Genomic DNA, 26,051 nt, shown 5'->3' with positions numbered 1-26,051 from the left:
CCAAATCCAACCCTACCACCTCTGGTACAAGTGATCTAACCAGCCCTGGACCTTCAACCTCTTAATAATCGAGAATACTTTGTCCAACCCTACGGCTTGTGATGTAACCAGCCCTGGACTGGACTTTCAATCTTTTAATAATCGTAATCGAAAATAACTTCCTTTCTGCCCCTACGGCTTGTGATGTAACCAGCCCTGGACTGGACTTTCAATCTTTTAATAATCGTAATCGAAAATAACTTCCTTTCTGCTTTTTTTCCCCCTCTGGGACCGCAAAGTGTTTGATGGGCTAGGGGCATTTATTTTCCCATCAGCAATAAAAGATACATATTTGTGTAAAAAATAAGGTCAGAAACTGTTTTATTCTATTTTAAAGCTTAGTATTTAACGAGACAAAAGTACATTTTTATCTGTAGGTAAGTTTAAAACTATACAGAATAAATGCTTCACTTGAACATTACAGGTAGATACATACTAACATACATAGTGGTATTTTCGAAATAAATAAGGATGAATTTCATCACATACCTACCAACTACAATGTTCTTTTTTTTCTCCTTGGAGGCTTTACCTAAGCAGGCCAAGCCTCTTTCACGACAGTAACATGTATGATCTGTTTCTGGTCTGCAGTGACTAGCACAGAAATAAAATGTGATTCTTTCATAATAATAAAAATAATAATGTTAATCATACCTCTACCAACCCTTTTTTTTTTTTTTTTTTTTTTTTTTCATATTCTTTTCTATTTCTTCCTAATCTAACAGAAGATGATGACCCCACGGAGAAAGAATCATTCATGAAGTTCCTCCAGCGACATAAGGAGAAAAATATTGAACAGAAAAATACCATGTCCAACCCTATTCCACTCTGGTGGCGGAAACTCACGTAAGTTTTGATGACCCGATACAGATTGTCCAGAAGTCGACCCGACCGGTCGTCGATGTACATCTTTTTATAACTGCTTGAATAAGATTAAAGAGTGCCTTTACTCTAGCAGTAGACTACCACTATTAATGTCAAATGCTCAAACAATGTTGAGGATAAAGCTCCATTTGGTAAATTTCCATACCTCCGCCGGGAGAGAACCTACGCCCTCTTGATTACCAGACAAGTGTCTTGGTCAAGACACCACTACACCAATATGATTCTTCTCCCAATCTCATGCTATCTACGACTTCTTCTTCCTGGCCTCTTCCTACTTAAATAAGAACGGCATGTACATCTTCACCATGGACTTGTTGGACATTTTGCTCGCCAACTTCTTCTGCACCCGCATGGCGAGGTCGTTGGTTTTGAACCGATCTGTGTCCGGCGAGGAAGACATGGCTGAAATCAAGAGAAGTCGAAAAATGCACGTGAGATTCAATAGATGCTCAAATTAAGGTGAGGTAAAGTGATGGCAGTGTGGCTGTCCTGAACGAAATTACCTAGAATCTTATGGGAAAACTTTGAACTACATCTTTCGGAGTTTCGTGACGTGACGATAAGTGTGTTTCTACCTTAAAAGGTACAGTGTCCTATCGACGCGTTTTTTGCACCGTTTTCCGCTGAGTTGTTTAGAAGAGGACATAGGTCCCTTATGCTACCTAAAACTATTGGAATCATATTCAATTTCTAGGGGTTCACTCCTGTCTTGCCTATGCTGACTAGATTGTGTCAAATGCCTTGATTCTTCACTCAAATATTCTAGTCAGTCCCTTATGCTACCTAAAACTATTGGAATCATATTCAATTTCTAGGGGTTCACTCCTGTCTTGCCTATGCTGACTAGATTGTGCCAAATGCCTTGATTCTTCACTCAAATATTCTACTTTTCTATTTGAACATTCCTGCTGACTTGAACACTCCACCGCGCTCTGATCAGCAAACTTGAGCTGCAGAAGTGCTTTCTGTACCCTCCACACCGGCTTGTCACTCAGCTGACACAGAGGATCGTGAAACAACTGAATCAGCAGATCATAAACACCCCTGACTTGCGACTGGCTATGCAAACTGCCACGCACACCCAGGATAACATTCCCGTAAGTGTTTTTCTCAACTCGCAGTGACTCGGTGTTTGGAAGGAGAAAAATTTCATACGTGCGCTGGAGTTGCACAATGCTTGCGCTGCCACGCACACCCAGGATAACATTCCCGTAAGTGTTTTTCTCAACTCGCAGTGACTCGGTGTTTGGAAGGAGAAAAATTTCATATGTACACTGGAGCTGCACAATACTTGCGGTGCCACGCACACCCAGGATAACATTCCCGTAAGTGTTTTTCTCAACTCGCAGTGACTCGGTGTTTGGAAGGAGAAAAATTTCATATGTGCGCTGGAGTTGCACAATGCTTGCGGTGATTTGCTCACTCGATTCGAGCTGGACGGAGTTTTCCTCATCTCTGCCACTTGTGCTGTGGATGATTTTAAACTGAGCACTAGCATTGGTGAAGAACATATTCGAATCAAAATGGAATCCGTTCTCTCGCGTACATGCGTTGAACTTTTCGTGAAACCATTTGGTGAACTCGTAGCCAAGTTCCTGGATGTTAATATTGGACAAAATATCTAGACAATTCCCAGGAGGAGGGCCAATTTCTTGTGATTGAGGAACAATAGAGTTTTGCCACTCGGAGGCCTGGGAGTTATAGGATTGAAGTATCAATAACAATACTACAAAAAAGACCTTGCTTACTTTGAAAAAAAAAAAAAAAGTAAATGTAAATTAATAGGTGGTGACATGCTTCAAAGTCAAGACATAATGACACAGCTTCAAAGTAGTTTTATGTTTTTTTCTCTTCTGGGGATTCGAACCCGGAACCTTCTGCATCACATTTCCCTTATGTGTTGAACAAATTTAAAATCAGACAAATCTTTGATGTATTCTGTATAGTAGGTATACCAATCGCCTCATTGATTATTTATCTACACGTGTAGATCATTACCTAGAAATTATAGAGTAGGTACCGACTCTATAGTCATTTAATAGATTCATCAGCAAGGAATTGATGATTTTATCAAATAAAGGAATCAGAAAGAAAATCCCAATTCGTTTGATCATTTTTTCTATCGAGGTCTGCTATTAAGTTGTTATCAAAAATGTCGTGCATTATTAAGTTATTTACACATTATCCAACCCAAGTAATTGGCAAATCTACGGATAAGTATACCTAGAAGTAGGTATTTGAAAATTTTCATATGGTGATTATTCTTGGTGAAGTTCCAAAGTCAAATCGTGTTGAAGATGTGAGAAATTGTAAAGTCTGACTCACTCACTGACTCATCAATATTATAAGATAGGTATGTATAAGGCACTTCCGCTTATGCTACTCAGTATGTACCTACCTACTAGTAGATTTGACATTTATTTCAAATGTTACGTGTTTAAAGGTTTAAGTACAGAGTTTATGTAGATATAAAGTAAGAAAAATTTTGGGGAAAAATTGACACAATTTAAAATTTAATGTATAAAAGAAAAAAAATGTGAGGAAAAATTGCAATTTTTTTTTTTTTTTTTTTTTTTTTTTTTTTTTTTTTTTTTTTTTATCGAGGTCTGCTATTAAGTTGTTATCAAAAATGTTGTGTATTATTAAGTTATTATCACACTATCCAACTCATTGTACATAATTGGCAAAATCTACGGATAGGCATAATAGGTACTTACTTATAAAAGAAGGTATGTACTTGGAAATTTTCATATGGTAATTTACTATATATTTTCTAAGTGAAGTTCTAAAGTCAAGTCGTGTTGAAGATAAGTAGATAGGTGAGAAATTGGCAAGTCTGACTCACTCACTGACTCATCAATATTATAAGATAGGCATAAGGCACTTCCGCTTATGCTACTCAGTAGGTACCTACCTACTAGTAGATTTGACATTTATTTCAAATGTTACGTGTTTAAAGGTATACCTAAGTACAGAGTTTGTGTATATATAAAGAAAGAAAAAATATGGGGAAAAAATTGACACAATGGAGCAGTTGCAAATGGGTAAAAATTATAAATAAATGGTCAATTCCTATGTAAATAGTTGGGAAAAATCCAAATCCGAGGTCAAAACTCCAAAAAAATAACTGTTAAACAACAGGTCATCCTTGAACCATCACATGCTACTAGTGATTTTAGAAGGCCTAACACAGCGTAGGAGAGGCCATCTCATTGAGGCATAATTATAGGACTTGAAATTTTTGCTTAAACATAATAATAAATAGAATAAAAAAATTGCCATTTTTCAGTGGAGTCTTAATGGCCAATAGGTTTTGAAATAGCTCAGGTCCAAAATCTATACCTACCTAAGTTGAATTTTTCTTAATAGGTAATGAAAATTTCCAATGTATGGCTTTAAACAATTTAAAGAGGGAAAATCAATTTAAATTTGCCTCTTCACTTATTGTTTGCTAAAATGATCACATATTATATCTAGACGTAAGTAAGTAGGTACATCAACAAGTGAAAGTTTACACACTTTAATATCTATAGCCAGGATTGTTAAAGTAAATGGAAGGTGCTTTCCAATAAACTTACCTTCATCCTTAGTTGGTTTATCTCCAAGTTTATTTCCCTTGCTCATGGTTGTACAGTGATAGTGATAGTAAAATTAATCCACTGTGTGACAACTTGCAAAACTCAACTAACTTAAGAGATATGAAATTTCCAAGCAAGAAAAACCTGTACAGGTTCTGTACAGGAGAAAATGTTAGCGGTTTTCCTTGACTGTAGCTATCAACATGACTGGTAAAGCTGATAATGATAACTGAACCAACATTTCACATTTTCACTGAAGGAAATGAAAAAAACTCACAATCAACTCCCAGGTAGAGGAAGGTGCTTTCCAATAAACTTACCTTCATCCTTAGTTGGTTTATCTCCAAGTTTATTTCCCTTGCTCATGGTTGTACGATTACATGAGCCTGGTTCAATGAACTCACAAGATCCCAACACACGGCGCGCGGCGGTAATTCGAGTGAAGTAATGGCGAAGGTTTGGTTCGAGTCCCCCCCTGATATTTCCTAGAAAAGAGACCTATGGAATCAATCTCGTCACTTCTTGGCCTGTTACTTAATTCTATTACAATGTTATTTGTATTTACATTTCACATTTTGCAAAATACATGACTTAGCAAAGAACTTTCAAGCAGTAGTACCTATTATTTTCATGTAAATGTAAAAAAAAAAAAAAAACAGATCCCTAACCAGCAATCAAGACTAATCTGGTTTTTGGACTGCATATCAACAATTGAATTTTTTAGAGCCAAGTGCTAAGCAAGCTGTTAGCCTTGGTTAGTTACAAATCATTATTACAACTTCCCAGTTCTTGTTTCTTGTTTTCAAATTTCTTTGGAAAAAGAGCAAAGTAAACCAGGGGTTCTTACGGGGACCAACCAGGCTCAAAATCTATTAGGCAAGTTTTTTTTCTAATGGGCTGATGGACTGAACAATTGTGCCAAATTTGTTTTGTGTGAAAGAACAAAATGTTTGAGATACATATGTCATGAAAGAAAGACACAAAATTATTGAGGTAAAACATAAAAATCTTACTATCACATTGAATGAATATGCCAATTCCTAAATTAAGCAATGTCATGTACCTATGATTAATATTTCAACAGGTCATCCTTGAACCATCACATGCTACTAGTGATTTTAGAAGGCCTAACACAGCGTAGGAGAGGCCATCTCATTGAGGTCCAACCCTACCACCTCTGGTACAAGTGATCTAACCAGCCCTGGACCTTCAACCTCTTAATAATCGAGAATACTTTGTCCAACCCTACTGCTTGTAATGTAACCAGCCCTGGATTGGACCTTAATAATCGTAATCGAAAATAACAACCTTTCTAATTGTTTTCCCCTGGGACCGCAAAGTACTCCCTCAGGGGCATTTATTTTCCATCAACAACAATAATGGACATATTTATGTACAAAAATAAGGTTGGAAACTGTTTTATTCTATTTTAAAGCTTGGTATTTCACTAGACTAAAGTACATTTTCATCTGTAGGTATCTAGGCGCACGGTAGTACGCCAGGCGAAGTTCCAGCCTGAGCACGCCAGTGTGTATATTACACGAAACATTTCGACGCATTTTTAGCCCTAATATAACGCCGTTCATTTTCCACGTTAAAACTATACAGTATAAATGTTTCACTAGAACATTACAGGTAGATATATACGTTGTTGTGTTTTCGAAATAAATGAAGATGAAATCCATCGTTTATCTACTACAAAGTTATTTTTTTCTTCTTGCAGACTTTACCTACGCTGGCCAAGTCTCTTTCACAACAGTAACATGTATGATCTGTTTCTGGTCCGCAGTGACTAGCACAGAAATAAAATGTGATTCTTTCATAATAATAAAAATGATAATAGAACAAGTTATCCAAATTGGTGAGATTTTTGCTCGTCAGATGTCGCTGCAGTAGACCGGCCAGCTGCGAGCGAAGCGTGGTCAGTTGTCGGATCAGATAGGCAGCGTCGTAGCTGAAGTCTACTTCGTAGAAGCTGATCAAGGACATGAGGAGGGTGTGGAATTTGGCCTTGAGAGTTTCGCACGTGGTGAGTTCGGTCGAAGAGAACTGATGGTTTTTGACGAGCAGGGTGGTTTTGATGATGATCTTGATGAGGGTTTTGATGATCTTCTCGGACTGTTTTTTGTTGTTCGTCTGTGAAAGGGGAAAAAACATCAATAAAATTGGTTATTTCAATTGCATGTCAGGAGTACGCTGCCGCCGTATGGGCTTTCTTGCAATAGCATAATAGCATATAGTCCAAACGATTACAACTCTTCTTCTACTTTTAATACTTCGTCTTTCCCCTTACAGACGGGGTCGGCGTTTTTCATCAGCCTCTCTATCAGCCCTAGCTAGGGTGATTGCTTTGGGCTGATATTTGGTTTTGGCTAAAAATTTTACGAGTGGATGCCCTTCGCACTCAACCTTTGCTATTTCTTTAACAAGGAAAATTCAGGCTAGTAAGTATACTCCCTCTGTTTAAAGTCCACCGGCCAGACTAAGCTGGTCTAGTCCCTGTTTAACGTCCCCCAGCCAAACGATTACAACTAACATGGTCTAATCTGCTGAGGAAAGTAGAAAACTCTACAGTGTGTTCCACTGGCTCCTGTCAAAATAAACCTACATCCTTTCCATTTCCACTCTAGTTGGTTGTACAATGGTTGCATTTGTTGACTATAAGTAGGTTGGGATTGATTGTAAACATCTTGACTAGTGGAGGGGGTTCTGTCATTTGGGGTTCTTGGAGGTGCTTCAATTGACTGTAATGAGAAAGAATTAATTATATAGATGAAAGTTAAAGAGACTTAACAAACATGATAATTATATCATTCCAGAGGTGTGCATTAAAGAGATATTTTATTAATGTTCTTTGCCATAGAAAATTGATCATAGCACAAAATCAGTTCAGATTTTGATTCCAAAATGTTTCCATTACCTTCGTTGGTTGTACAATGGTTGCATTTGTTGACTATAAGTAGGTTGGGATTGATTGTAAACATCTTGACTAGTGGAGGGGGTTCTGTCATTGGGGGTTCTTGGAGCTGCTTCAATTGACTGTAATGAGAAAGAATTAATTATACAGATGAAAGTTAAAGAGACTTACTTAACAAACATGATATATCATTCCGGAGGTGTGCATTAAAGAGATATTTTATTAATGTTCTTTGCCATGGAAAATTGATCATAGCACAAAATCAGTTTAGATTTTGATTCCAAAATGTTTCCATTACCTTCAAGTAATTCAAAATGCCTACCACAGGTAATCATTTTTTTTCTTTTTTTTTATAGTAAAATACACCTTGTTTTTTTTTTTTATCTTACTTGGTTCAAGTTGCCTCTCCAATACTGTAATAGTTGCTGAATGATTTCATGTTTGGACAAATGAGACGGCACAGGTATCTGTTTGTAGTGAAGATAGTTGTACAACAACTGCTTGGAAATTTTCTTCCTATGTAAAACAGACTCGGCTGTTTCTGAGTGAAGCAAGATTACTTCCAATGCATCTGAAATCAAGAACATCAATTATTATTTTGATTGGTAATTTGAATTCCTTTTTACTTTCCTTATCCTATAGGAAGGAAAGTAATGTAATCGGGTCAAATTTCGACGGTCAGTTTTTAGTGCCAAAAACAAATGAGACGGCACAGGTATCTGTTTGTAGTGAAGATAGTTGTACAACAACTGCTTGGAAATTTTCTTCCTATGTAAAACAGACTCAGCTGTTTCTGAGTGAAGCAAGATTACTTCCAATGCATCTGAAATCAAGAACATCAATTATTGTTTTGATTGATAATTTGAATTCCTTTTTTCATCTATTTTCAATATATTTTTTTATTGATATTATTATTTTTAAACCTGGAGTAAGTGTTCACAATGGAGCCCTGACCCAAGAGAAAAGAAACAAACCATTCAAATGAATGTGAGTGGCCTCAACAGAGCATTGACCATAGCTCCAACCCTCACTAAAAATTAAGAAATGGATCTGTTTGTTTTTTACTGACAGGGTCTATGGTGAAGGCTAGGGTCTATACCTCTATACAATGTACTTCTTTGAGAACACACTAAAATTACATTTAGAACACTCCTAATTAAAGCAAATAATAATAATAATAGATTTATTGATTACTTTCTTTTTACTTTCCTTATCCTGTAGGAAGGAAAGTAATGTAATCGGGTCAAGTTTTCAATGGTCAGTTTTTAGTGCCAAAACACGTTCTGAGGTCCCTAGAGCCTAAATGCAAAGTTTCAGCCATTGGTCCATCTGTGTGTCTGTCTGTCTGTAAACAAAATATCTTGAGAACGGTAAGAGCTAGAGACTTGAAATTTGGTATGCAGTTGTCAAATAATGTGACAAGGATTCGACACGAAACTTTTGGTTAAGGTTGGTGCAACGCTTGGTGGTTTTTAGCGTAATTCACCCAAATAAGGATCATTTAATAGGAAGTTGTGTGATGTTCACACCAGATTTTTTACAACAATCTTTTCATTGTATGCCTAACCTAATGCCCATTTTACCTATGATGGAAATTCTACATTGACTACATTCTCACTTCTGTCATTTTATCAACATCTCGTTTCTTGTCGTTTCGCAAAATCATTTCTGTTGACCCATGAGAACGCACAGTTGTGGCAGCCACTTCTCGTATAACTACACCGAAAAAATATGTGACCTAGAACTTGGAACTTGGGCGCTCTCTCCCATTATCGCGAGTAAATCAAGTTCATCCAAGATATAGGTATTCCTACGTAGATACAGCTGATTGTACATGGTACATATTCGATATAAGTAAATATAGGTAGACATGGACTTGGGTATCTACCTATTTATATGAGAAAGAGGTTGCACTGATTTGGCCTTGAGAGTTTCGCACGTGGTGAGTTCGGTCGAAGAGAACTGATGGTTTTTGACGAGCAGGGTGGTTTTGATGATGATCTTAATGAGGGTTTTGATGATCTTCTCGGACTGTTTTTTGTTGTTCGTCTGTGAAAGGGGAAAAACATCAATAAAATTGGTTATTTCAATTGCATGTCAGGAGTACGCCGCCGCCGTATGGGCTTTGTTGCAATAGCATATAGTCCAAATGATTACAACTCTTCTTCTCCTTCTACTTCGACTTTCCCCGTGTACAGACGGGGTCGGCGTTTTTCATGATGAGGGTTTTGATGATCTTCTCGGACTGTTTTTTGTTGTTCGTCTGTGAAAGGGGAAAAAACATCAATAAAATTGGTTATTTCAAGTGCATGTCAGGAGTACGCCGCCGCCGTATGGGCTTTCTTGCAATAGCATATAGTCCAAACGATTACAACTCTTCTTCTCCTTTTACTTCGCCTTTTCCCGTGTACAGACGGGGTCGGCGTTTTTCATCAGCCTCTCAATCAGCCCTAACTAGGGTGATTGCTTTGGGCTGACATTTGGTTTTAGCTACAAATTTTACGAGTGGATGCCCTTCGCACTCACCCTTCGCTATTTCTTTAGAACCTACGCCCTCTTGATTACCAGACAAGTGTCTTGGTCAAGACACCACTACACCAATATGATTCTTCTCCCAATCTCATGCTATCTAAGACTTCTTCTTAGCCTTTTCCTACTTAAAAAAGAACGGCATGCTAGTAAGTATACTCCCTCTGTTTAAAGTCCACCGGCCAGACTAAGCTGGTCTAGTCCCTGTTTAACGTCCCCCAGCCAAACGATTAGAACTAACATGGTCTAATCTGCTGAGGAAAGTAGAAAACTCTACAGTATGTTCCACCGGCTCCTGTCAAAATAAACCTACATCCTTTCCATTTCCACTCTGGTGGCGGAAACTCACGTAAGTTTTGATGACCCGATACAGATTGTCCAGAAGTCGACCCGACCGGTCGTCGATGTACATCTTCACCATGGACTTGTTGGACATTTTGCTCGCCAACTTCTTCTGCACCCGCATGGCGAGGTCGTTGGTTTTGAACCGATCCGTGTCCGGCGAGGAAGACATGGCTGAAATCAAGAGAAGTAAAAAAAATGCACGTGAGATTCAAAAGATGCTCAAATTAAGGTGACGTAAAGTGATGGCAGTGTGGCTGTCCTGAACGAAATTACCTACAATATCATGGGAAAACTTTGAACTACATCTTTCGGAGTTTCGTGACGTGACGATAAGTGTGTTTCTACCTTAAAACGTACAGTGTCCTATCGACGCGTTTTTTGCACCGTTTTCCGCTGAGTTGTTTAGAAGAGGACATAATGGCCCCTATAAACCCTGGCCATATTGACCGATAGGTTAAAAATGAGACAGTTTTTATAATGACCCCTCTATAACACTTGTCTGGCCCCCTATTATTTATGAAATGTTCTCTTATTATGGCTAATGTACCCTAATGATTATTGATTACCTTATGATTCGTGGCACCCCTATTATTTATGAAATGTTCTCTTATTATGGCTAATGTACCCTAATGATTATTGATTACCTTATGATTCGTGGCATTATGGGCAACGCAGGCAGGGACATTGTGAATAACTAATACAGCATACATGCACCGTTTTAGGATATGCTATCACGTCTTCAGGTTTATGTGTATAAATTACACACCTATCTCCCGTGAAACCATTTGGTGAACTCGTAGCCAAGTTCCTGGATGTTAATATTGGACAAAATATCTAGACAATTCCCAGGAGGAGGGCCAATGTCTTGTGATTGAGGAATAATGGAGTTTTGCCACTCGGAGGCCTGGGAGTTATAGGATTGAAAAGCAGGTTGTTGAGAGGCATGTTGGTTGTATGTTCCCTGTGATTGTTGGTTGTAGGTCTCCGACTAGCAAAACATAAAACACGTCACCATTCTAGCATCATTTTCATTTCCCGCCGCCACCGTCCAGCAGAATATTCAAATCCGCCACGACGCGGCTCATAGCGGGTCGGAACCGCTCGTCGCTCTTATCAAAGATGGCGTCCAGGAACGGCTGGATGGTTTAGCAAATTTCCAAGGTCATTTCTATCAGACAAACGACTGTGTTCCTCGGATGATAGGTCCTGAACAAAGATCTTTCCTCTCCTCTCTCCATATCAGAAAGGTCATTCCATGATGTATGTGCCTATTTATGCTCAACTGAGAGTCATGACTGCTTGCTAACTATCAGCTCATAATTTATTTACGTATTGTGTTTGAAGCCAATTAGGGATGTAAAACCAAAAAAATATATCGATATATATCGATATATCGACGAAAAATATATCGATATATATCGGTTTTCGATATATCGCAACATCCCTAAAGCCAATGAGTCAAGAGGCGTGAGTATGTAGTGTAGGTATTAGAACTACATTGCCTCCATGTTATAATTTCCACAATAACATACGTACATCACACAGTCGTGATATATGTAGTTTGAGAAGTATGTCCCAGCATGGTGTTGTCTGCAGAGTGTGGTGCAGACTGCAGACCCTCAAAGAGTAATCTAAAATAGGTACTTTAAGGAAACTTTGAATATCAGCATGAATGGCATAAAAGTTGAAGTAGGTACTCTCAGGTTTGAAAAGGGAAAACATCAGGTCCGAAAAAAAATGTATGCCTAACCTAATGCCCATTTTACCTATGATGGAAATTCTACATTCTCACTTCTGTCATTTTATCAACAATAATCAACATCTCATTTCTTGAGTTTCTTGTCGTTTCGCAAAATCATTTCTGTTGACCCATAAGAACGCACAGTTGTGGCAGCCACTTCTCGTATAACTACACCGAAAAAATATGTGACCTAGAACTTGGAACTTGGGCGCTCTCTCCCATCATCGCGAGTAAATCAAGTTCATTCAAGATAGGTATTCCTACGTAGATACAGCTGATTGTACATGGTACATATTCGATATAAGTAAATATAGGTAGACATGGACTTGGGTATCTACCTATGCATATGAGAAAGAGGATGCTCTGAGTTTCATTTCGAGAGATTCGGTGTTCACAGTTCACAAACCGCACTTAGGTATTTTACGTTTTGCTATGTACTTAATGACCGCGTAGTGAGTTTAAAGTTTAAACATTTAAACGCCGTTTAAATTAAGCAATCTAATGAACTGAAATTTTCTAAATCAACCAATCAGGATTGCTTAGTCTCCTTTCACATCTGGTGCTCTAGAATTCTTTTGAACACACCGGGTCCGCTTCCTAATGGATCATGGAAGTTAAGCAGCGTTACTCATGGTTGTCATTTCGATGGATGTGGATGACCATTTGTGAGAAATCGCCAGCCTAGTTAGTTTGGTTGGTAGAGCGTCTGCCTTGTAAGCGCGTTGTCATTTATAATCCTGACCATTTGTGAGAAATCGCTAGCCTAGTTCGTTTGGTTGGTAGAGCGTCTGCCTTATAAGCGCCGCTAGGCCGCGGGTTCGATTCCCACCCGGGGCGGAATTCATTGCGAAGGAATAATGTTCGCTTTCGGAACGGCTGGCTTTCTCCTATCCTGTCTTCCTTCTCTCTTCGATTTCGGGACCTTAAGACCTTAGCAGTTACAGTTCCCTCTGATGTCAAACCTCTTTTAAAGTAGAAAGCTCCTATCCTGTCTTCCTTCTCTCTTCGATTTCGGGACCTTAAGACCTTAGCAGTTACAGTTCCCTCTGATGTCAAACCTCTTTTAAAATAGAAAGTATTAATAAAGGAAGGACGGACTAAAAATGTAAGAAATCGTGTGCTACTAGCTTTTCCCGACCCACTTGGGCTGGGTGAGGTTAATATTATGATTACCTTCATTACCCTCCCCTCCTTATACTCCAGTAGGCGTAGGCGGGTAGTTTGTCGCCGAATGGCAGTTATAGAGTGACGTTAACCCCTTCTATCAAACAAACAAAGCAAGATGCTATATTTATACATAACTAGCTGAATTCCGTCGCTTCGCTCCGGAATCCCGCTAGTTCATCCCGAGGCATGGCCAGACTTAAAAATGTAAGAAATCGTGTGCTACTAGCTTTTCCCGACCCACTTGGGCTGGGTGAGGTTAATATTATGATTACCTTCATTACCCTCCTTATACTCCAGTAGGCGTAGGCGGGTAGCTTGTCGCCGAATGGCAGTTATAGAGTGACGTTAACCCCTTCTGCCTTCTATCAAACCAACAAAGTAAGATGCTATTTATACATAATTTTTGATAAAAAATTACACGGTCCAAAGGCCGGGAATTTTACTTACCTGAAATATTTAAATCACAGTACAGATTGGTTACAAAATTTAAACAAGTGTTTTTTTTGGGGAGTTAATTAAACAATTAAAACTTCGCACATTCACAATTGCTTTAAACCCACTCCGAAACGGTTACAATACGTATATTCATACTAGTATAGCTCCGCTATACTGTAGTAATAGAAAGTAAAAATGATCACTTTTGAGGTCAATCACACGACACACGTTTTAGGGGGGGAAATCCTCAGAACTCTCAGCATTTTCAAAGAAAAATAAATATAAGAATTGAGATACTACACATTTATCAACATCACACAGTCGTGATATATGTAGTTTGAGAAGTATGTCCCAGCATGGTGTTGTCTGCAGAGTGTGGTGCAGACTGCAGACCCTCAAGAAAGAGTAATCTAAAATAGGTACCTACTTTAAGGAAACTTTGAATATCTGCATGAATGGCATAAAGGTTGAAGTAGGTACTCTCTAGTTTGAAAAGGGAAAACATCAGGTCCGAAGAAAATGTATGCCTAACCTAATGCCCATTTTACATATATGATGGAAATTCTATATTCTCACTTCTGTCATTTTATCAACATCTCATTTCTTGAGTTTCTTGTCGTTTCGCAAAATCATTTCTGTTGACCCATGAGAACGCACAGTTGTGGCAGCCACTTCTCGTATAACTACACCGAAAAAATATGTGACCTAGAACTTGGAACTTGGGCGCTCTCTCCCATTATCGCGAGTAAATCAAGTTCATTCAAGATAGGTATTCCTACGTAGATACAGCTGATTGTACACGGTACATATTCGATATAAGTAAATATAGGTAGACATGGACTTGGGTATCTACCTACATATGTATATGAGAAAGAGGTTGCGCTGAGTTTCATTTCGACTATTTCGAGAGATTCGGTGTTCACAGTTCACAAACCGCACTTGGGTATTTTACGTTTTGCTATGTACTTAATGACCGCGGGTCCACAAAGTGAGTTTAAAGTTTAAACACTTTAAACGCCGTTTAAGTTAAGCAATCTAATGAACTGAAATTTTCTAAATCAACCAATCAGGATTGCTTAGTCAAAGAGTTTAACTTAAACGGAGATTAAACTCGCTTTGTGGACCAGTGTAAAGAATATTGAATATTCTGATCTATTTTGAACAATGTGTGGATGTGGATACAGAAACATCACTTTTGTGACATTGTTTATGGCGAATGCCAAAAGTGCTACCTTGTGTGCTGACCTTGCCATGCAATTTGTTCAGAATCATTGGATTAAGTTTGATATCTACTCCTGTCTGGCTGTCTGAACATCGTGACCATCGTGTGTGGTACGCGAAGATTGGTTTGGCGTGCTTTATAAACGCTCAACCTTCATGCCAAAAGCAATCAGTAGGTTGATTATAATATGTAGATAGATATGTTTGATAAATGTGTAGTATCTCAATTCTTATATTTATTTTTCTTTGAAAATGCTGAGAGTTCTGAGGATTTCCCCCCTAAAACGTGTGTCGTGTGATTGACCTCAAAAGTGATCATTTTTACTTTCTATTACTACAGTATAGCGGAGCTATACTAGTATTTTCGAGTGAAATGGTCATGTAAAAGCGATGAACTAGGAACTACTCGTAGTATTTCTCAGTACTCACCTCTTGAGAATTTCGAGAGTCAGTAGAAGTAGACACGCATCTACTATACACTAAGGCACTTCAGAGTTAACTCAAGGCAATTGGTAATTCGGGATTGACTGGAACCAATATCCGCGGATAGGGGTTTCAGGCGTGGACGTGTTTTTTGGCGATCGACCATAGTGTAATATTACTGCTCTAAAGAGTTGAGGTGACGTCGAAATACTGCAAAATGCCACTGCAAAAATTGCTTTCAGGAATGGGTCACCGGGCGGTTTTAAAATCCTGTCAATCCTTCCACAATCATGGGTCAAATATGCCAATATGCCAATCTCACGGACACGGATAAGTACTCGTACTGTTGATTTGGCAAAGACGGGTCCTCTTTAATTTTTGGACTGTCTACCCGCAATGATAAGCGAATAGTAATAAAATGTTTTTTTTTTTTTTTTTTTTTTTTTTTTTTTTTGGGGGCACAATATGCATTCAAACTGGAGCGGCATGGCATGCCTCGGCAAGTCGGCAGGATAAACAAATCACTTTGGCATGCACAAACAACACGCCACTGTATCGTAAGGGCTGCAGGCGCAAACAATAAACGTATAGGTACCTACTTCTCAAGTTCAATATGATTGGTCTCCAACAGACGTATTTGTAGTCGGTTTGGCTATTGTTCAGAAAATTTCCGATTGAGATTTACTGGATGGTTTATAAACGTATAGGTACCTACTTCTCAAGTTCAATATGATTGGTCTCCAACAGACGTATTTGTAGTCGGTTTGGCTATTGTTCAGAAAAATTTCCGATTGAGATTTACTGGATGGTTCAGCAAATTTCCAAGGTCATTTCTATCAGACAAACGACTGTGTTCCTCGGATGATAGGTCCTGAACAAAGATATTTCCTCTCCTCTCTCCACATCAGAAAGGTCATTCCATGATGCATGTGCCTATTTATGCTCAACTGAGAGTCATGACTGCTTGCTAACTATCAGCTCATAATTTATTTACGTATTGTGTTTGAAGCCAATGAGTCAAGAGGCGTGAGTATGTATATGTAGGTATTAGAACTACATTGCCTCCATGTTATAATTTCCACAATAACATTTGGTAAATCCTTATTTCTGTGCTAGTCACTGTCTACATAAGGGAAGATATTTAAGAAATACCTATAATAGCAATTAATGCTCCTGAAAAGTACTACCTACATGTACTTAGTGGAACATGAAAAGATTGTTGTAAAAAAATCTGGTGTGAACATCACACAACTTCCTATTAAATGATGCTTATTTGGGTGAATTACGCTAAAAACCGCCAAGTGTTGCACCAACCTTAACCAAAAGTTTCGTGTCAAATCCTTGTCACATTTGACAACTGCATCCAAATTTCAAGTCTCTAGCTCTTACCGTTCTCAAGATATTTTGTTTACAGACAGACAGACACACACATGGACCAATGGCTGAAACTTTGCATTTAGGCTCTAGGGACCTCAATGTAGGTAGTACTTTTCAGGAACATTAATTGCTATTATAGGTATTTCTTAATATCTTCCCTTATGTAGAAGTTTATCCATATTTTGAATGTAGGTAGTACTTTTCAGGAACATTAATTGCTATTATAGGTATTTCTTAATATCTTCCCTTATGTAGAAGTTTATCCATATTTTGAAGGGGATTTACCAAATCCCCTTAGTAGAAATAGAAACCAACCACAGTAATGATACTTACCATTGACAGATTTAATGTTAAGCAACTTCTGAGACACGGTTTTGGCTATCTGCATCAAATCTTCTGCTTCGACACCGTAAGTACATGTAGGTAGTACTTTTCAGGAACATTAATTGCTATTATAGGTATTTCTTAATATCTTCCCTTATGTAGAAGTTTATCCATGTTTTGAAGAATGAACTAATCTCCAGATTTACCAAATCCCCTTATAGTAGAAACCAACCACAGTAATGATACTTACCATTCACAGATTTAATGTTAAGCAACTTCTGAGACACGGTTTTGGCTATCTGCATCAAATCTTCTGCTTCGACACCAGACAGAAGCTCTGTCAGTGCAGATTTCTCATCATCTGTAAGGACCATATCTCATTGGGGCAATGTAGAGCATTAGTCACTGCACCACTGAGGTTGGGAAAATGAGCTTATTAAATTGCATCTTCTTCTTTGCCTTTTCCCAGTTCAGATGGGGTTGGTGTTTGTCGTCAGCCTCTCAATCAGCTTTAGAGTGATCGCTTTGAGGCCAACTGGTTTTGGCTAAAACAAAATTTTCCGAGTGGGATGCCCTTTGCACTCAAGCTTTGCTATTGATATAGCATAAGGAAATTTGGACTAGTCTACTCCCTGTTTATAGTCCCCTAGCTAGACACTGATCTACTCTTTATTTATAGTCCCTCAGCCAGGCTAGCTCTACATCACACAGTCGTGATATATGTAGTTTGAGAAGTATGTCCCAGCATGGTGTTGTCTGCAGAGTGTGGTGCAGACTGCAGACCCTCGAGAAAGAGTAATCTAAAATAGGTACTTTAAGGAAACTTTGAATATCTACATGAATGGCATAAAACGTTGAAGTAGGTACTCTCTAGTAACTATTTTTAAAAGGGAAAACATCAGGTCCGAAAAAAATTGTATGCCTAACCTAATGCCCATTTTACCTATGATGGAAATTCTACATTGACTACATTCTCACTTCTGTCATTTTATCAACATCTCTTACATATTAATATTAAGGTATGCAAAAAAGGTAATCTCTGGGTAATAACAACCTCATCGCGGATGTTATTGATTGATAAAATTGAACGAGTAAAGTAAGTTGTAAGAATAAACTCGATGATTTTGTATTTAGTTTGTTTGTTGACCATAACTCCCGAACGGTTTGTCCGATTTTGACGAAACTTGGCCAACATGTTACATGTGGAGGACATTTTGCTGATGCCTACAAATTAATAGGCACAATAATATTGCGGATGTTATTGATTGATAAAATTGAACGAGTAAAGTAAGTTGTAAGAATAAACTCGATGATTTTGTATTTAGTTTGTTTGTTGTTGACCATAACTCCCGAACGGTTTGTCCGATTTTGAAGAAACTTGGCCAACATGTACATGTGGAGGACATTTTGCTGATGCCTACAAATTAAATAGGCATAATAAAGTGTAAATAACACTTCCTCCGATCAAATAATAAGTACAATGACCATTGTGACCAAGGTGAGTTAAGCTGGCCCGGCCACATCATTTGTTGACCATACTATTGGGTCACACACAAAATTGTACACGGAATAATGCATTAGGTAATGGGAATGGGTGATGCTAAAACTAATGCCAAACATGGCTCATCATGGCACATCACATATTGCCAACTCGGAGCTCAGCACCGGCAGGACGTGCCAAATCCTTTTTTTAGAATTTTAATTACGAAATCATGCATCGAATTGGAAATACCCGTAACGTAATCGATTCGGTGGACGTGGAAATGGAACCAATATCAAATGAGAGGACGTGCAATAAAATTATTTTGTCGGTACCTAATATATGTCATAAGTTAGTATGTATCATATTGCTATCATGAACTTTTTAGTTTAGTCATGCATCAGGGGAACCCAAAATATTTGATGTTAGAAAATTTACGTCCACCAGTCCACCTATACGAGAGGTACCTACTGTAGGTATAGGCATGGTAATAGGTACGAAAGGTGGGTACATATTTGAGAGAAAAAGTCCGTTACAAAAGGTTAGGTACTAGGTACAAAAAAAAATTAATACCTGATTAACCTGATGCATGTCTAAACAAAATTACTAGGTACCTAAATACGAGTATAATAAATCTTTAAAATCTCCTCTTTTATCCAGAGAAATCTAACGACCTTTAATATTCATCTGTGAATGTGAAGGTCCCAAATTCTCAAGATCCAGCAGAAATAGCGGATCTGGTGTACCACCTGGCATCCTCTATTATATACCAAACGTTCCCCAAGTCACCACCTGCTTGGAGTTATAACCGAGGGGGAAAAGAAACCCTGCGGAATAATGCATTAGGTAATGGGAATGGGTGATGCTAAAACTAATGCCAAACATGGCTCATCATGGCACATCACATATTGCCAACTCCGGAGCTTACCGACAGGACGTGCCAAATCCTTTATAGAATTTTAATTACGAAATCATGCATCGAATTGGAAATACCCGTAACGTAATTGATTCGGTGGACGTGGAAATGGAATCAATATCAAATGAGAGGACGTGCAATAAAATTATTTTGTCGGTACCTAATATATGTCCTAAGTTAGTATGTATCATATTGCTATCATGAACTTTTTAGTCATGCATGCATCGGGAGAACCAAAATATTTTAATGTTGAAAAATTTACGTCCACCTATAAGAGAAGGTACTTATTAGGTGTAGCTGGTAGGTATGGTAAGTAATAGGTATGCGCATGGTAGGTACATATTTGAAAGAAAAAGTCCGTTACAAAAGGTTAGGGTATAATATATATCTTTAAAATCTCTTTTATCCAGAGAAATCTAACGACCTTTAATATTCATCTGTGAAGGTCCCAAATTCTCAAGATCCAGCAGAAATAGCAGATCTGGTGTACCACCTGGCATCCTCCATTATACCAAACGTTCCCCAAGTCACCACCTGCTTGGAGTTATAACCGAGGGGGAAAAGAAACCCTGGCACAGGAGGGTGCCTAGATTCTTGACCTAGGTTCTTGACGCGTGCCAGAAGCGTGCCTTTCACATCTGGTGCTCTAGAATTTTTTTGAACACACCGGGTTCACTTCCCATTGGATCATGGAAGTTAAGCAGCGTTACTCATGGTTGTCATTTCGATGGATGACCATTTGTGAGAAATCGCCAGCCTAGTTCGTTTGGTTGGTAGAGCGTCTGCCTTGTAAGGCCGCTAGGCCGCAGGTTCGATTCCCACCCGGGGCGGAATTAATTGCGAAGGAATAATGTTCGTTCTCGGAACGGCTGGCTTTCTCCTATCTTGTCTTCCTTCTCTCTTCGATTTCGGGACCTTAAAACTTTAGCAGTTACAGTTCCGTCTGATGTCAAACCTCTTTTAAAATAGAAAGTAAAAATGTAAGAAATCGTGTGCTAATAGCTTTTCCCGACCCACTTGGGCTGGGTGAGGTTAATATGATGATTACCTTCATTACCCTCTCCTTATACTCCAGTAGGCGTAGGCGGGTAGCTTGTCGCCGAATGGCAGTTATAGAGTGACGTTAACCCCTTCTATCAAACAAACAAAGTAAAAGATGCTATTTATACTTACATAATTATTCTTGATGAATAATGAAAAATTACACGGTCCAAAGGCCGGGAATTTTACTTACCTGAAATATTTATAGGTGTGTTTTTCTTCAGAGATTCTTCGGTGTTCCTCGTAAAATTCTGATTGAAATCACAGTACAGATTGGTTTTGGTTACAAAATTTAAACGAGTGATTTTTTTGGGGAGTTAATTAAACAATTAATACTTTTCATTAAAACTTCGCACATTCACAATTGCTTTAAACCCACTCCGAAACGGTTACAATACGTATATTCGTTACTTAAAAGTCTATTTTACTTAGTTTTATTATTACCTACTTATATAGTTGAAATTGTAAAAATATTATATTATTTTAGTATATTAAATCACTTTTCACCATCTATATATTTGTCGATATTAGATATTAGGTAGGTATATTGTTTATTTATTTTTCAAACAGAAACACTCACACGTTATCTATAAATTAAAAACACAAATGGGCTCAGAACTGGCAGAGTTTTCCATTTTACACCTTCTTTTGTGTATATACCCTTGCAATATTGTAATCTTTAATATTATTGATGCAAATAAACAAATTACAATTACAATTCGTTAGGTACTTAAAAGAGTTAAAAGTCTATTTTACTTACATACATAGTTAGTTTTATTATTACCGACTTATTAGTTGAAATTGTAAAAATATTATATTATTTTAGAATATTAAATCACTTTTCACCATCTATTTATCGATATTAGATATTAGGAAGGTATATTGTTTATTTATTTTTCAAACAGAAACACTCACACGTTATCTATGTCTTAACCACTCTTGTGAAAATGAATGAATGAATGAACTCGACACATTGAAAACAAAACAAAGAGAGGGGTTATAATTATGAATATGATTTGAATTCACAAGTTTTGAATTGGACTGAAGGTCGATCAGAAATCAGACAAGATGAGCCGCGAAGAAAAGAAAGAAGAACCGGGAAAAGTTCCCGGTATGAAAAAAGTAATGAAGGTTCCTACCTATAACTAATTTGGCAACAATCAGACAAGATGAGCCGCGAAGAAAAGAAAGAAGAACCGGGAAAAGTTCCCGGTATGAAAAAAGTAATGAAGGTTCCTACCTATAAGTAATTTGGCAACTGGAATAAATTAAAATAATAATTTGCTTATTTAATTTATAAAATTATATTTATGCAAAAATCACGTATTAAAGAGCAGAAAACGGGTAACGTATAATGTTCTCGGGCTTGGGTTCTGTACTTCTTCTGAGTTTGAGCTTGAGCTGCTTGACTGTGACTGATATCGTGTGATCGTGATCACAAAACTCTCGCTCACAGAAAAAGAATTAAGAAGCGTGGGGTACATTTGCTTCGAACCCTCAAGAAATTCAATGAAAAGGACATGAAAGAAGGGGAGATATCCAGGAAGAAAAAGAAGAAGTCGAAGAAAAAAACGGTTATAAAAACTACTTCCTGAAGAATGAGGGACACGAAACGGATTTGAATAGGTAGGTAGGTAGGTAGGTAGGTGTAGGTATCTACATACCGGGTTACCGGATGAGCGGTTTTAAAGAAATGGAGTAGGTATACATATGTACCTATTCTTATAATAGGTATGTACCTAAAAGGACATGAAAGAAGGGGAGATATCGAGGAAGAAAAAGAAGAAGTCGAAGAAAAAAACGGTTATAAAAACTACTTCCTGAAGAATGAGGGACACGAAACGGATCTGAATAGATAGGTAGGTAGGTATAACATACCGGGTTACCGGATGAGCGGTTTTAAAGAAATGGAGTAGGTAGACGAGTATGTACCTATTCTTATAATATGTACCAAATATTACCTACAGAAAAATAGTAAGTAGATCGGTTTTAAAGAAACGGAAGAGCCAGCCTAGTTAACTTGGTTGGTAGCAAAATTCCATACCTCGGCTAGGATTGAACCCACGCCCTCCTGTTTACCAGGCGAGCGCCTTGACCACTACACCACCGAGGTAGGTATATGTACCTATTCTTATAATATATATGTACCTAATATTACCTACAGAAAAATAGTAAGTAGATCGGTTTTAAAGAAACGGAAGAGCCAGCCAAGTTAACTTGGTTGGTAGTGCATCTGCCTTGTAAGCGCTAGGTCCGGGTTGGATTCCTGGCCGAGGCGGATTTTTTCCTAAAGGGATAAGGTTCGTTTTCGGAACGTTTATGCACAACTACCACCAAACGTTTTGTGTTGCATTCTTGTCACATATTTGTGGACTACATACCAAATTTCAAGTCTCTAGCTCATACCCTTCCCGAGATATTATTGAATTACACCGAAAACCACCAAAAAGCGGACGAAATGCCGCAAAGCATTGCACCGATCTTAACCAAAAGTTTCGTGTCGCATCCTTGTCTCATTTGACAGCTGGATGTCAAATTTCAAGTCTCTAGCTCTTACCGTTCTCGAGATATTTTGTTTACAGACAGATGGACAGACAGAAGGACAGACACACACACGGACCAATGGCTGAAACTTTTTGTATTTAGGCTCTAGGGACCTCAAAACGTGTTTTGGCACTAAAAACTCACCATCGAAAATTTGACCCGATTACATTACTTTCCTTCCTATATAGGATAAGGAAAGTAAAAACAGAAAATATCGGATAGGCAAATTCAAATTGTGTTTTTGACCTACTAAAGATATTTTGCACTTGAAATTTGGATTTTTCGCAACATTTTACATGGGATCCCACCATTTATTTATTTTTACCCAAAATGTAATATCCTCCACTGCCATTGCCGTCATTTATGACGTCATATTACCGGATTTACCGGATACGCAGTTTTGGGGAAGTAACAAAAAATTCTTCGAGAAAAAACAACGAGCACAAAAAAATTTCCAAAAGTTTTGTTTTTTTCATGCTGAGATTGCTGAGTGACAAGAAAAAAAAAAATAGGAATTTGAGTTTCCAAATTTTCTTTTTTTAAATCAGAAGAAAATTACATTAAAAAAACTCCGTTTTCTACACCAAAACTTGAACGCACTATCACAAAAGCAATACCGCAATGGCTGAAGCTCAACAGGAAAGTGAAAAGGGAAGTAACAAAAAAATTCTTCGAGAAAAAACAACGAGCACAAAAAAATTTCCAAAAGTTTTGTTTTTCATGCTGAGTGACAAGAAAAAATAGAATTTGAGTTTCCAAATTTTCTTTTTTTTTAAATCAGAAGAAAATTACATTAAAAAAACTCCGTTTTCTACACCAAAACTTGAACGCACTATCACAAAAGCAATACCGCAATGGCTGAAGCTCAACAGGAAAGTGAAAAGAAGCTTATCACAATCGTAGTGAAAACTCCGAAAGAAAAACAGAACATCGAAATTGAGGAGGATGCCAGTGTTACAGACGTAAGTTTTTCCTCTCCCTATCATCCTATCAGTTGCCAAGAATGAATTTTCTCGAATAAACGCCTTTATAGGTATATGAGAAAAAGAAAAAATGTATTCAGAATATCAGAAACAACGTCCCTGATCCTTGTTTCACAATCGTCATATTCCTAATGGTAGGCTCTCTTATTTCATAGATTAATGGCAATCAATTAGTGTCCCCCTTATTTACAACCAGGCACTGAATTACTCATTATTGTGTCAGAGGTCTCTAGCACATTCTTATCATTTCTAGAGAATTAACCTCAATCTGTTTGTGATTGTGAAAGACTTGTCCCACTTGTGAATTTCACAGATTTTTTTTTTCCAAATGTCCTGTAGAAAATGTAATTTAAATGAGAGTTCCCCTACTGCCACACAACATGATTTTTTTCCAAATGACACACTAAAATGTCCTGTAGGTGATGTAATTAAAATGAGAGTGTTCCCACTGCACACAACATTTTTTTTAAATGACAAGTGGGAATGGTATCTAAGATAGCTGTTAGTGGTTTGTAATTTGTATTTCATACCCAGACAACTTTAGTACTTACCTACTTTGATTACATCATACATTGTGCTATTCAAATAAAAGGGGCTATGTTATTTGGAACACAAACATTACTCAGAAACCTCAGAGATCAATGAAATGAAAATTCAACCTAAAATTGGGCTTATGTTATAACTTCTATTTGGAATGGAACCTAAATCTCATAAAAACAGCATATACAATACATACCAGCTTTCACAAATGAGCAGAGACCAGTGTCATTATAGGGTTAGATTTAACACAAAAAGGACCTTTTTTTTTAGAATGAAATTTTACTTGCTGATCATTTTCTTTGTGGTAATTTTTATTCTAATTGAAATTTAAATTGACACATATTTTGCTTTCAGTTCAAAGAAGCTGTAGCCAAAAAGTTCAATGCTTTACCCGAACAGTTGTGTTTGATATTTGCGGGTAAAATAATGAAAGACCATGAGAATCTGTCCAATCACAACATGAAAGACGGCCTTACTGTTCACTTAGTCATTAAAACAACTGCCCCTGACCAAGGAAATAATGCACCCCAAGGAAGAACCAACATTGATGTCGGAGCAACTCCATTTGGTCTTGGTTCGTTGGGAGGTAAGCGGTATTTGTCACCATGAGAATCTGTCCAATCACAACATGAAAGATGGCCTTACTGTTCACTTAGTCATTAAAACAACTGCCCCTGACCAAGGAAATAACGCACCCCAAGGAAGAACCAATATTGATGTCGGAGCAACTCCATTTGGTCTTGGTTCGTTGGGAGGTAAGGGGTATTTGTCACACTGTAACAAATAGGATGATTAGACTTTGATATTTGTCAAAATTTTGTTGAGAGAGAGGGGGGAAGGGAGAGCAAGAGAGGGAGAGAGATAGTAAGGAATAAAAAGTAAAAAGGAGAGAGAGAAAATTAATAAAAGAAAAATAAATGGGGAGGGAGAGAGAAAGAGAGGGGAAAATAAAAAGTAAAAGGGAGGGAGAGAGAAAATTAATAAAAAGAAATGGGGAGGGAGAGAAAGAAAGAGAAGGGGAGAGAGAAGAAAAGAGGAAGAGAGAGATAGAGAGGGAGAGGGGGGGGAGAAAAAAGAAGAGGTAAGAGTGAGAGGAGAGAGGGAAAAAAAGAAGAGGAAAGAGCAAGGGTGAGAGAGAGAGGGGAAGCAAAAAAACTTATTTACCTTTACTTCACTGACAGCTAAGACTAAAAATAGTTATATTAGAAGATCCACAATGCTGAGAATGGAGGAGTTGCAATTGGGAAAATATTATTAATAAAAGGTCAATTCCTACGTAAAAAGTTGTGAAAAATCCGAATCTGAGGTCAAAACTCCGAAAAAGTAATTTTAAAAGTTCGAAAATTCAATTTTTAATTGCTGTTCTAATGAAAAAGTTCAAAGAGTTGTGATGTCAGATTTCACTAGGGTTGCCAACTTTCTTTTCGGCATATACGGTACAAACTAGCAAAATGGTGAAAAAATACGGATTTCTCGATTTTTACCCGGAACAAAAGCATGCACAACCAAAAAAAAAAAAAAAAAAAAAAAAAAAAAAAAAAAAAATTTTAAAAATTTCCCGCGGCG

General features: G+C 37.7%; 2 protein-coding genes and 1 long non-coding RNA gene across 3 annotated transcripts in view; 2 read left to right on the top strand and 1 right to left on the bottom strand.

The window, feature by feature from the left end:
* Positions 1–746: 746 nt before the first annotated feature.
* Positions 747–6,200, top strand: LOC113466208. The gene is made up of 2 exons (XR_003390677.1): positions 747–849; positions 5,663–6,200. It is a non-coding gene; the product is annotated as an uncharacterized LOC113466208 (long non-coding RNA).
* On the bottom strand, positions 6,198–20,967 carry LOC113466201 (tumor necrosis factor alpha-induced protein 8-like protein). The gene is made up of 4 exons (XM_026821397.1): positions 20,612–20,967; positions 10,298–10,464; positions 9,343–9,468; positions 6,198–6,512 (listed from the first exon to the last, which is right to left on the bottom strand). The coding sequence occupies exons 2-4, from the start codon at positions 10,460–10,462 to the stop codon at positions 6,198–6,200; spliced, it is 606 nt and encodes a 201-aa protein (XP_026677198.1). The 5' UTR covers positions 10,463–10,464; positions 20,612–20,967.
* Positions 20,968–23,676: 2,709 nt separating this feature from the next.
* The window catches only part of LOC103506324 (ubiquilin-1), a 9,472-nt gene continuing 7,097 nt past the window's right edge, over positions 23,677–26,051 (top strand). Inside the window, exons 1-2 of the mRNA XM_026821396.1 lie at positions 23,677–23,924; positions 24,840–25,071. Coding sequence (XP_026677197.1) covers positions 23,817–23,924; positions 24,840–25,071 — 340 coding nt within the window. The 5' untranslated portion in view covers positions 23,677–23,816. The remainder of the gene's footprint in view (positions 23,925–24,839; positions 25,072–26,051) is intronic.

The sequence above is a fragment of the Diaphorina citri genome, unplaced genomic scaffold, assembly GCF_000475195.1.
Source record: "Diaphorina citri unplaced genomic scaffold, Diaci psyllid genome assembly version 1.1 scaffold227, whole genome shotgun sequence".
NCBI lineage: Eukaryota > Metazoa > Arthropoda > Insecta > Hemiptera > Psyllidae > Diaphorina > Diaphorina citri.
Note: the sequence above shows the minus strand (reverse complement) of the source record. Positions and strands in the feature narration are given on the sequence as shown.

Coding starts and splice junctions, on each gene's coding strand:
- LOC113466201 (XM_026821397.1), bottom strand. CDS start 10,462: ATGTCTTCCTCGCCGGACACGGATCGGTTCAAAACCAACGACCTCGCC. Junction 9,469..10,297: donor ATCGGGTCATCAAAACTTAC/GTGAGTTTCCGC, acceptor CCCCTTTCACAG/ACGAACAACAAAAAACAGTC. Junction 6,513..9,342: donor CCACGTGCGAAACTCTCAAG/GCCAAATCAGTG, acceptor GAAACTCTCAAG/GCCAAATTCCACACCCTCCT.